A 13,050-nucleotide genomic window follows, 5' to 3' on the forward strand; every position below is an offset into this window, starting at 1 on the left:
TAAATCACAGCTCTATAATCCAACAATATTCCTGAAAACATGCAATCACTGTATAATGTAAAATTTACAACAAATGGACAGTAAATTTGAAATCGGTTAAATTGGTTAGTAAATGCTGTTGGATTATTAACTCTGATTTATTGAGGTGAAATTTTCTTAAATTGCAGTGGTTGTCAAAATTAACTGCTCTTTTACGGTAAGCTTTGAACATATTGGCCTTAAAAGCGATCTGATACTCTAAAATAAAGTTTGGATGTAATGACACCCGTCACCGTGTGACCAGTTGGAAAAAACAATTTTCAATTGGATGTGGCACCATCCAACTGAAAAACAGCCTTTGATTTATTAGTGAACACATTTATGAACAATGCTACATATTCATGTTACTTTCAATGCATGATTTTTTAATGTTTAATATGACAACTGCATCTAGATTAGGCAGTGCCAAGTATCATTGTTGAAAATTATAATCTTAAAAGAAGTGATTTAATTGTGTAGAGAACAAACAATGAATACTTTATCACTGGCTAGGTTACATATTAGATTAAAATCAAAGGACAAATTAAAGAGAATAACTCGTATCCAGATAAGATACGAGTTACATACACTGGCAGCTAGAAGGTAGATAATGGAGAATGGTGTGTTGAGATGGGAGCATAACTGAAACCCTGCTGGAAAGGAAAGTCAGCAGTGAGAGCAGAAGTGGAACAGGATAGTAATGACAATAATAGGCAAGGAAAAGTCTGGGCAAATTAGAGGAGAAAGGAACAGAGAGAAGAAAAGGGAAAGAGATTCAAGGAAGAGTACAATTGGGAGGATTAGCATTAAGGATGCTCAAACAGAATGGAGAAAAGGAGTGAGGGGGCATTGGGTAGAAGGAAGCTCTGATATTAACTGGGACAAGAGACAAGCAAACAAGATTCATTGCAGGTGGCACACTACAAGTTGCATGAAACCTGGGAGATTTTTTGGAAGCAAGTGATGGGACCACGGGAACACAGTTTTGAGTGGCAGAAGGTCACTGCTCAACGGAGTCCCTGCAACCCTTGTGGTGGGGGAGGGGGTTAAGAGCTAAACATTTCATTTCATTCTGAGTTTGGAGAAGCAATCCTGCTCTTCCAGTTCCCACCAGGAAAATTGTAAAGGGCAGCAAGACCACCATTCTGGGTGCTGTTGAACTACAACTGCTCCTCCCACCCAAATGCTGTGGAAGGTGAGCCTCTACAACTTCTTTCCGAGAGCTTATGGGTGAAACAGCAGTCGGTCCCAATAATACCATACATTGCAATGGGAAGTATGTATTTAAAGGAAGATCCAGACAATTTCCAGTTAGTCTGTTTGAGAGAGGCCCACAAAAACAGTGGTGAAGATAATGGCAAAGGGTAATCAATGGGAGAGACAGTCGCAAGGGAAGACAATGAATAAAAGCAGGGACTGAGCTTCATAGAAACAGCCAGGTCGGGGTGAACAGCACAGAAAACCAGCAAAGGTCATGCCAAAAGAACTAATGATAAATGAAGCCAGCTTTGTAAAGGAAGAGAAACCAGAGTAACCGGAATAGCTATGTCAGCACAACATTGTGGGCCGAAGGGCCTGTTCTGTGCTGTACAGTTTTATGTTCTAAACAAAATAACGGAAAGCAGAAGGGGACACAGAGAATGAGAAGATAATGGCAAGGGGGTTAGATTCAGTGTGCAATAAGGAGAGGGTACAGTAAAGGAAACAAGAAGAAATGCGACAAAGATGGGTCAAGGCAGAAAGGACAGTTTAACAAGAAGGAATTCAGTGAAAGAAATAAAAGGGGTTAGAATAGAAGCAGTTATGGAAAGCAAGCCGGAAAAAGACAGATGGTCAGCATTAAGACAACTAGAGTGAGTCAAAAGTGAAAGGAAAACTGGCGAGGTGACCAAAACAAAGTCAACAGAAGAGGACATCAAACAGTGGGCAAGGCGAAGGCAGCTGCTGGCGATATCGGAAGGGAGACAATTTTGTAAACAGAAGAGAGGAACAGGGATGAGTTGGCAGTGGTTGGGGGATGGGCAGGGGAAGGAGTGGAGACAGACTTGTACATTCAAATAACCAACCGGGGCACCAGCTCAGGAGGGCGAATGAAAACGGATGCAGTGGGAAAACATATTCTGAAGGGCAGCCAAACACAGGAGAGACAACATGGAAAATAAACTGGGCAAAGACAGAAAACAAAAAGGTACAGAGGAGAAGAAACTAAGAAGATAATCAAGAGTGGTCAAAGTAAAATCTGCAGATGCTAGAAATTTGAAATTAAAACAAATACTCAGTGGTCAGGCAGCATGTGTGCAGAGAGAAGCAGGTTGACGATCCTTCATCAGAACAAGGAAAAGTTGAAATATAGATATGCTCCAAGTTACCAAGTTGTGATAAGTGAGGGAATGTTCGTAATCACGTGGAGACCGAGAAAATGGATAGAGGGAGCGATCAATGTTTATTAATGACAGCTATAATGTCTGTGTGTGTGGGGGGGTGGGGTGCAAACAGTGGGAGAAGAATCACTGGACTATTCTAGCTTTCTTTGATTTCCAGCAACTGTTAAGTTCTGCATTTCACAGTTCCAGCACTGTATTTTCCCTCTACCTGTTCTCATTCTCATCTATTTACATCACCACCAGCCAGATTAGCTGCCGTGAGTCTTCAATCCTCACTCTCAGCTGAGACCATGTTCTCTTGGTCTCCACTGAATCATGGACATTCCCTTTGTTCTCTCCATCGCTCCTCCTAACCTGCATCTTAAAACATGCCTATTTTCTAACTTTACCAAATTCAGATGAGGTCATCAATACAGTGCTGTTGATTGGGGCAGGGGAGACACAGAACAGCTAGGAGGGGAAAGAGCAAGATTTAAAGCCAGGGAAAGACAATGGTGGAGACATGGAAGCAGGGAAGAACAAAGAAGGGAGAATTAGAACCAGGTTAGCAAAGCAAATGTGAAAGTCAAAGACGGGAAGTACATTGAGGATGCAAACCAGACTTGGAGATGACAATAAGATAGATTAGGAAATGCATCGGAAGAGAGGAAAATAAAACAAAAAGGAAATTTTAATTCTGCCAACCAGAAGGGGAGGTTGATTGGAATGAGAGTTAAATTAGAACAGCTACACCGAGAAACTTGATCACAAGAAGCTGATTTGTAAAAATATTGTGATTGAAAATCAATTTAACCTGGAGTATATTACAACTATTGTGAGGCACCCTCGTGACCCCGATTTGATTTTTCCTTCAGGGCTGCATGGGATGACGTCTTTTCTCATGTGGGCCACTGCTGGGGAACTTGGACCACGTTGTCCTCAGTGTGCCCTTCACACGGTACCCTCAGGACAAAATGACCCGACTCCCGCAGCGGCCACCAAGGGGTCCCGTTGACAAGTAAAACGCTTGCCCAAATGTTTGGAGCCTCCCAAACCCTCGCTGCACTACCTGCTGACCATTCCCTCCCTCCACACCCTAACCTCTCTGAAATATAACTGGTCCACTGAACATTACCACACCCACCCCAATGTATAACTGGTCCCCTGAAACAATCCCTATCACTCCCCAACAGAGAGCTGGTCCAATGAATATTACTATTGGCCCCCACCCCACAAATGTCCAGACACTCTCCTGAAATTCTCCTCCTCCCCCCACCTCCCCCCCATCAATGAACAGTTGGTCCCCTCTTTTCCCCGGTGTGCAGCCATGTCCTCAGAGACCCCCATCTCCCCTGTGATATGCAGCCACCTCCCTCTGGCACCACTGAACATAATTGCTTCGCATGGCAAGTGCCATACCAGTATCCCCACAACCTCTCCCTGCCACGAGGGGAGTGCTGGTCTGATCTCCCCCTTCACTACATGAATTCTGGAGTGCACTGATGAATCCCCTTTCCCACCTTCGTGGCTAACCTCTGGTAACATGCACTGGAGGTTTCCGTCACACAGGAACTTTGATGATGAGACAACGGCTGAAATGGCTGTTCCATCACATCAACACCATTCCGAAGCTCTGGAACTTCCAGGAGGTTATGGGAAGCCAGAAGATACAGATGGGAGTATGGAAGGGAGAATGATAAGTAAAGTCATGTTGGAATACAAATTAGGAAAGAAAGGGACACAGATTGGAAGCTGCATGAGTGGGAATGGAAGCTGGGCTGTTTAGGAGAAGAAAATAGGAGTGGTGGGCAGGTGAAGATGGAGTGGATGAGAAATGAATAAAGATGTGGCAGATGCATTTTCACATGGGGGAAGATGTGAGGCATCCTGATTTTTGGGCTGTAATCTTGTGGAATGGACCCAAAAATCAATGACAGAACTTGAGCAATTAAATTTCTTTGAACTCAATAGGACAAACATTGTGTGGATTCTTCATGAGGCAGCTGATTCACTTCCTCGAGCTGCCAAGTACTATGGGATTCACACGGCAAATCGGAGGTTTATGGGAGCCCACTGGTTGCAGAACTCGCTGAGTGTCCAAACTTGAAAGGAGAGGAGGTGAGATGGGTTTGTGGGGTTGCAGGCTGTGACTGGGGGGGGAGCGTGCGGCAGGGAGAGGTTGGGGAGTGGAGGTGTGGGACTGGGAGGGGGTGGGGCAGGCTGGCATTGGATTGGACAGCTGAGGGATGAGGCAAGGAGGGGGGTGAGGAGGGACGGAACGGAGGTGGCAGGGAATGGAGGTGGCATTGGGTTGGTGAGCTGGGGGGGTGGGACAGGGAGGGGAGGAGGAGGTGGCATGGCAGGCGGTCTGTACAGGGAGGGGAGGAGGCAGGGAGGTCTGTATGGGGAGGAGAGGAGGTGGTGGCAGGGTGGGGGGGGTCAGTACAGGGAGGGGGGCAGGGCAGTGGGGTCGGTACAGGGAGGGGAGGAGGAGGAGGCAGAGCAGGGGTTCAGTACAGGGAGGGGGTAGGAGGAGGAGGGGGCAGGATGGCATTGGGTTGGGGAGAGGCAGGGTGGGACAGAAGTGGGGTTGGAGGGGGCGGGACGCGGTTCGTGGGGAAGGGGCGGGATGCACAAAATCCTGCATTTCCAATTCCACAAAATTAAAAGATGAAAAGGACTTTGAATTCCAGTTCACTCTTCATTTAACAAACCTGGTTAGATTGCTTGTCCCCTCCTCATGAATCCCCCTTTCCTCACTATCCAGTCAATAAAACCAAATGTCAGCAACTGTTTTCTTTATCCAGGTGAGTGAGTCTGGCAGCTGGTGAAAATCAGCTGCATAAATGTTTCTGAGCACCCAATGGTTGGACACTCAGGAAAATAAAGCAGCCCTCTCTCTCTCTCCCTCGCCTTCCCACTTGGATGGTCAGGCTGGGCCTGTGCTTGATTGCAAAGCCAAGGAAACCCTTGCAATGCATCATCTGGGAGACCATCTGATTCAGGTGATCTCTACTTTTTCCTTCTGAGTATTCCTCAGGTGCAGGGAAAAAGTAGCATTTTCCACCTTTGTGAATTCCAGCAATTATAAATATTATACAGTCATATCCCTCAGAATTTAAATTTCATCCAAGGTAGCACAAAATTTGAGAAGCATATCAAAGCAGCAATGGCCTAGGAATTAGAGTTTTCTGTGAATGGTGGAACAATCCTTGCTTCTGAACATCAAGGCGTACATTGCATGTGAAAGCAGGCATCAGAGGTCAGGACTGGTACACCAGCGAAAGCTATGGACACCTCAGGCAGCTCACTGGTGAAGAGGACTCAACAGTGGTCAGAAGTGGCCCATACAATTTTAATGTGCGTTTTGGGGCAAGGTTTTGCAATGAAATCAATAAATCGAAACACTTACCTTCTTGGTTGCAGTCTGCAGTAGTTTCTGTAAGAACCAATGTTAGACCACAGTGCATGCCTGCTTTCCCTTAACATAGCTGGGTCAATGCTGTTCAGGGTAATCCAAAAATCCAGGGAAGCCCCCAGGGGCATTAGGCACCTTATTTGAGCATACAAGGAAACTAACATCTACTTCAGTCATTGTTGTATTTCTTTTGCCAATACCAGTTGCAACTCATTTCTGGCTTATAGTGAACACAGTGTATTGCAGACTTAGGGGCCAATTTAAGTTAGTAACATCTGCAGGAACAACAATGAATGACCATTCCTATTTGTGTACCAAGCTCTTAAACCAAAAGTAATGTGGGGATTTATTCTTCTAACACAATTAATTTATCACCACAAGATAAAATATTCTGAAAATGTGTGAGAAAGCTAATCAATGATTAGAGCCTGCAATTTACAAATTCTTTCAATTATGAGAAGCTCTCTATTGAACCGTGACTGCACCCTGTCTTTAGTGAATATTTAAAAGTCTGTTTCCTTAAAAGAGTCAACCATTAGCTTACAAAAACACTGTGGGGTAGAAATATGTTTAGCACTAAGCCAAAGCCAGTGGTATAAAACAGGCCGCTTATTATACATTGATCGCACAATATCCAGTCGCACTGACTTCAATAAATAGCAGGTGTAACTGGAGACCCATGCAACACCTCTCCTGCTTAGTTTTCCCATCCAATTCATCTTCCATATTCTCTGACTCAGTGAGTACAATGCCAGAGGTGATCTAGTACTTTATAATAATCTTTATGCAAACTGCACTCATGTCCAATACCAATAGTTGCTGGAAACTCGAGATTTCAAAATGAACAATTTGGAACATGCTTCATCAGCAATTAATATTTTCTTGGCTGAATATATTTGAGCAGTGGTACAACAGTGCTTACTGTTCTAACCACCTCTTGCTCCATGCGCATCCATAGTTCACAAATGAGAGTCATATGACAGCAATACAGATGGGAGAAGGTTTGCCATAAGAACTGAAGACTGCTGTCATTACCTGATTAAACACTCGCTATTGTGTGAATAACTATATAGTGCTATTGTAGAAATGACTCAACCATCTAAACAATGCAACCCCAGATCTCTCAGAATTTTTGTGATTAAAAACCAATAGTTTGCTTCTGCTCTACAGTTTAAATTTTGCAATCTACAGTGAACTTGACAATACAACCTGAACATCTCTTCTAAACATCTCAAATTTCACCTGGGCTGTCAGATAAAGCGCAAGATGCAACAATTACTTTAGAACACAGATCCATGTAATTGCCCAGCCACGTGGCACAATTCACTACTCAGCCTGACTTTTCATCCGAGGCATTTGGATCTGAAGGCAAAGAACGTGATTTACATTGCGATAATGAATGACGTGCTGACGATCTGGACGGAAAGCAGGAGGTGAGTGACTGAGATGTACAATCACATGATGCTTCCTGCACAAGAACATGAATGAGATTCAATGTCAGAAGTAAGCAAAAGAAAATTTTACCTTATAAACATGTTCAGAATCAGAATAAAATATCTTAAATGTCAATTCAAAATCTAGGCTTAGAAACTACAGTTGGTGATTGGTAAGCATTTTAACAAGCTGACAAGATGTTTCTACTTCTAATATTTTTCAGAGACATCATCACTCCACATAAAATGAATGGTACCCCTACTTGCACTAAACTAGCAGAGAAATGCCATTAATAAATGACATTAATACTGCCAAGAGCAGTTTCGTTATCAGGAAAAGATACGGTGTTATTAGGCTGGGGAATATTTCCAGCATTTATTGTCACCATCATGAGTAACAGCAGTTCCAACAACAGACTGATGTCCCACTCCCTCTGCTCCAACATTCATTAACCTGTATCAAACAACATGCATGTGGTTTACAATAAGTACATGCAGTAAAACTCTGATAATCTGGCACAGTCAGGACTTTGGTGCCAGACTGGCAGATTTTCCAGACTATTAAATAAAAACCTAGCATAGTCATGATAAGCTGAATAGTACTTCAGTGTTGTTACATTTTATAGTCATATTCTAGTTCAGAAATGTTAAATACAAAAAGCAGAAATGCTCCCTGTTGAAATACGGTTGGATGTGGAATGGCTTTAAGAAATAACACTTTAAATGAGACAGAACTGCAAATAAGACTTTACCTCAAACAGACCAGAAGCTCCACCAGCATCCCGTGCATCTGGATCTTTAGCTCCCTGGGCTGGAGTGGGTGTTGGTGGTTTTTGGTCCTCCTTGTTTGGTTGCTTGGGAAGCCTTTTGTTAACGGTACGGGAAACACTTTCTACTTGTGTATGGCCCGATGGAGTGGTCAAATCTGCTTTTCTGACACTTTCATCAGAGACTGGAACTTTTATTGGTTTCTCAGCTCCATTTGCTGGACTCTGGGATCTGCCACACACATTCCTGAAAAACTCCTGAACAATCCCATATCTTGACGTGTCCCCTTTTGTTTTTGCTTCATGCTGGCTTGATTTCCAAATTGAGTCAACGCTTCCAGAGGTATGCTCAACAACATTGAACAAACTGGAGAGCCCATCGTTGATAGAACTAAGCACTGGACTATCCCTGGTAGTTGTTGACCTGGCCCAGGCTGACTCATTCTGTCCTCTATGAGACATGGCCCACGGACTTCGCTCCCTTGCATGATCTATTTTTGATGAGCTTCTTCGCTGCAGCTTGGGAGAGCCATACTTTGGTGAACAGCAAGGACGTTCAAACTTAGTTGGCACCTTTTCCAAAGAGGAAGAGAGTTGTTTGCTACGGGAACTCTGGGTTGGCATTAGCAAGGAGCCTCTTGATGCCCAGGATCGGTGAAGACTGCTAGAGAGTGACCTTGGACTCTCAGTCTGCAGCCCAATGCTAATAGTCCGGGTGGTCTGAGTACCCACACTGACAAATCCAACGGTCTGGCTTGCAGTATCATTAACCTTCCTCTCCAGTGGGTTTGTGCAAATAACGTTCCTGACACAATTGGCCACCTCCTTCATGTCATCACTCATGTTACCTGATATTTGCAGATCATGCAGGGCAGATGAAAACCCAGAAGCAGCAGAAGCAGGAACAGAAATGGGATGCTCTCCACTGCTGTTTTTCAACAGATCCTGGTGCTTGGAAAAGTTATTAAACCACGTGTTGCACACATTCTCTGAGCTGAGGTCTGAATTGCCAGTTTGTTTGGGTTTCGCCATGGTGAACAGGAAACCTGGTTCAATCATAATCTTTCCTTCATTGTTTTGGACCAAAGAACCATCCATCCTGCGGACGACCGGTGGACTGTAGTAAATCCGAATGCCCGTTCTGTCTGGTGCTGTGTAACTCCTCTGCATTTGCTTTTTGTTGAGTTGTGGATTAACCAGATTTGCAGCCATGGTGAAGTCCCAAGATGAGATTACAGGCATTTCAGTTTTCGATTGCTTGGTTAGCTTGTCCTCTGATTTCTCATATAAGGAATCGCCATCATTAGTCGTGTGTTTCCGATTCTTTTTGTTCAACTCTTCCAGATTCTTTAAGCTTTTTGGGGAGGGGCCAGTTGTGGGTGGTAAATATGGAGATGTATCCAGCAAGCTCTCAAACTCAGACATTGAAGAAACCGACTTGGCTCTAAAAATAATGTATTTAGAAATGAATTATTTTCCTTGTACGAAATAAAAGAATGGGCTATGCAATGAATTATAGTGCCAACCGGACTTTATTTTTAAATTTGGCAAGGTAAGTTACCAGGGGAATTCAGTGATGTACAACTGAAACACAAGTTAGGTACCACATATTGCACTGTAAAGAAAATATCATAAAGAAAATCATAAGCAACCCTGTCAACTCCAAATCCCTTGGAAGGGTGGACTTCCCATGCCACTAAAGACTGGGTGTAAATGAACTGAGAGTGTATGTATGTGGAGAATAGAAACAATCACAGGGTGATGCTAATCTCATATGGTGATGGAGACTACTGTAAATTACAGGGAAATCCGCTATGGTGCTTTCAATTTACTTAGCATCACCCCCACATTCATTGTGTAATCTAAATGCTGAGTCAATAATTTCAAAGGGGGTCTATTGTTATTCCTATAGAAAGTTAAGCATTGATAATAACTTAAATTGTTGAAATAATAAAGCAATTCCATTGGGTAGATATAGAAACAAATTCCTCTTATGGGGGAATCCACAAGAAATACAATCTTAAAAATATTACAACTACATCATCAGATTTTCACCCAAGAGATAGTGGAAACCTGAACCACAGGGCCTCAAGACAGTGTGGAATGTTGTGTCAATTGAAAATTTCAAAGACTGTCAGATTCTAAAGGGACATGGAACTTGGGGAATAAATGGAGTTGACCTACAGATCATCCACGAGGGACTGCATGATCTACTTCTGTTGCTATTCTCAGCCATTCCTGTGTATCAAAAATTTCAAATTTTTATGAGGATCAGCTCAATACAAAGAAAATGTAAGTGAAAGTTGGTTAATCTGCACTGTGGCCAAGTGTCAAATTTGGGATGAAGCAAAGAAACTGCCAGGTGGTGCTGATTTTATGCTAAACTTTTCTAATTACAATTACAATCTAATTTCTTAATCTGCAATATTTACCGCTGTAAATTAGTTCCCTTTGCTTCCAATTCATCAGAAGTTTCTTTTATGTTGTTTCTATGTTGCAGCATCTGAAAAAATACAAACAAGTAATGTCACTTAGAAATAATAAAGTGGTTACTTGCAGACTCTGGTTAATCTATTTTGATTTCCTCAAAATTACACAGACTATATCTGAAGGTCACTTAGCATCTGGAAAACCCACCTGATCCCTGTGCTAGGCTGACAATAAAACCCTTGAGTACTAATGCCACAAGGCCTCTGCAGGTCTTTGATCTTCTGCTTCATTCAACTGAAACAGCAATTATTCTTCTTAGGCAGTGCCTCAGGGTTGAGGATGACTTAAATGCAGCAATTACACACAGCAGAGTTGAGTGAGGAGGAGGTGGATTTCCCCCAAATGCTGTGTAATTTTCAAACACTGTCTAAACCCATTTGGAAACAGTGCAAAGGAAATTTTCCACCATACTTTTCTTCTTAAAAATCTGATTCAAAAAGGAAAGAAGATCTGTGATATGCAGTCTTATGACCTGCAGGAATTCAGTGTAACCAGGACAATGCGATTTGGTGTGGTGATGGATTAATTCCTCTTTTAATCTTAGAACAAGTCAAAGCTTTTTGTCTGTAATTAATAATCCACAATTAATGCGGGATTTTCACATTTCTGAAGATTCAAAGTGAATCATTACAGAGAAAAATTGTGAGATTATTTTTCCCTCCCAAAAACAAGAAAATATTCTCCAGCATTATATCTTGAGGAAATCCAACATTCTGTTCTCATCATCTGCACTGTAATCTTGTATGTTTTTAGATTCAAACTACTTCCTTTCTCTAAAACAGAAGCACCACTGCATTTAGTGAGTGGAACAATGGATATCTGCAAGAGGACCCCATTCATAGTTTTTCCTTCTTTAGGCAAGAGATTTTCCTTTCAGTAGAGTTATTGCAATGCTCAATTTCCAGGCAAAGTAAAGAGAAGAAGCTCCACTTCACTGGGATCTCCTGTGCATTACCAGAAATACGACATGATGGGACATGCCTGGACAAGCAAATCATGAATTGAAGATGGGGAATATTACCAGTCTCCAACCTAACTGCTAATGCTATAGGAGAAAGGACCAGGCTCCTGAGAAATTCAAAGCACAGGAGCAGATTAGAAGTTGAAAATAAGACGCTGGTTTCCAATAGTTAGGTTTCCAATATTGCCTCCCTGACAATCTTTAGAATCTCAAGACCATCTAATTGCCATTTTTCTGGAGTAGCTGGAGGGAACGATTCCAATAGCCAAGAACAACAGGTGCATCCCTGCTTGCATCCCTATTGCACTGTGTGTCTATTCACATGCACTCCCATTAAAATAGGACACTGAGCAAGTATTTCCACAGAGTAGGAAGGTTTCGCTTTTGCTGTGGCAAAATACGTCAGGTCTTACTATGGCATGACACAAGTTCACTCTACGTGCACAAATACCTGATAGGGAAATTAGAATGGGCAAATAAGGCTGATTTCTTTTTGCATTGATACACTGACACCCATGGCATCACTCCTGTCGACAAGTAAAATGACTGAGAGTCACCTTGGCCCTTTCTATATTAAATAGTTATGAATAAGTTTGCTGCACGATATTGGAATAAGTAGAATGAGATTAGTTCATCCATTTTGTGGTGTGAGAGTTCTGACATTTTGATATAACATGGTGCTGTCTCTTTGTGATTTGTCTCAGACAGTGAAATCTAATTTATCACTTGCAATTAATTCCTTGTAAATGCGTTGTTTGGCTGAAGGATCTTGCCTATATTTTAGTGGGTCTTTCATTCACTTCAGCAGTAGACGTAATAATTTGGATGCCAAATTTTCACCATACAGAGCATTTGAGTGGTCCCTCCTTGTGTAACCAAAATATGTTCCTTAAAAGGTGGTGAGCAGTATTTGAGTGTGCCTTCCAGCAGCACTCCTGCTTTTTCCTAAGCAGTGTATACATGTTCCATTATTCAGTAAACTTGCTGCATCAGCATTTGCCTGGACATTGTGGTAATACTTACATTTAGCAGTATCCTAATTGCAGTTAAATATTAGGATAACTACACCATCATGGTACAACTCGCAATTTAGTACTGCTTGTCCCATCAAAACCACTAACTCCCCAGAGAACAGAGTTTAGTGATGCTAACAGTGTGGAGAATGCTAATGGTATTGTTTATAACCTAGGGGTGTGGAATAGCTTTACACTATGGTAGTGCCTCCCTAAAGCAAGTGCATTCCATTTTTTTAAATAAATTCATTAACTTTAGGAGACAAAATCTTGCAGACAGCAGTATCTTTTTTGGTTTGTTCCCTTTGTACGATTTTGCAAATGGATGGACTTTGCAGATTTGTGCTCCACTGTCAGGACTGCAAATTTGCAAAGTCCATTCATAACAGCTGCATAAATATTAAAAACTAAATTTAAATCTACAGTAAGAAAATTTCTGGCCTGTGATTACCATAAAAATGAGTGAATATTCATTATCTACTGGATACATCTCACCACAGCCAATAGCTCAACTACTGCAACACACAGCATTCCTAGTGTGGCAGGGAAGTGGGAATTCGCATTCTTTGCTCTGCTGTACCACACAC

The 13,050-nt window shown here is 42.3% G+C and overlaps 1 protein-coding gene across 2 annotated transcripts in view; it reads right to left on the reverse strand.

Annotated features, from left to right (window-relative positions):
• Positions 1 to 3,683: 3,683 nt before the first annotated feature.
• soga1 (suppressor of glucose, autophagy associated 1) overlaps positions 3,684 to 13,050 on the reverse strand; it is a 75,042-nt gene continuing 65,675 nt past the window's right edge. For both annotated transcript variants that reach the window (XM_052031450.1, XM_052031448.1), the window contains 3 exons: positions 10,432 to 10,502; positions 7,985 to 9,443; positions 3,684 to 7,267 (listed from right to left, as the gene is read on the reverse strand). In XM_052031450.1, the coding sequence (XP_051887410.1) occupies positions 7,130 to 7,267; positions 7,985 to 9,443; positions 10,432 to 10,502 (1,668 nt within the window). In that variant the 3' untranslated portion in view covers positions 3,684 to 7,129. The remainder of the gene's footprint in view (positions 7,268 to 7,984; positions 9,444 to 10,431; positions 10,503 to 13,050) is intronic.

This window comes from Pristis pectinata, chromosome 16 (genome assembly GCF_009764475.1).
Source record: "Pristis pectinata isolate sPriPec2 chromosome 16, sPriPec2.1.pri, whole genome shotgun sequence".
Classification (NCBI taxonomy): domain Eukaryota; kingdom Metazoa; phylum Chordata; class Chondrichthyes; order Rhinopristiformes; family Pristidae; genus Pristis; species Pristis pectinata.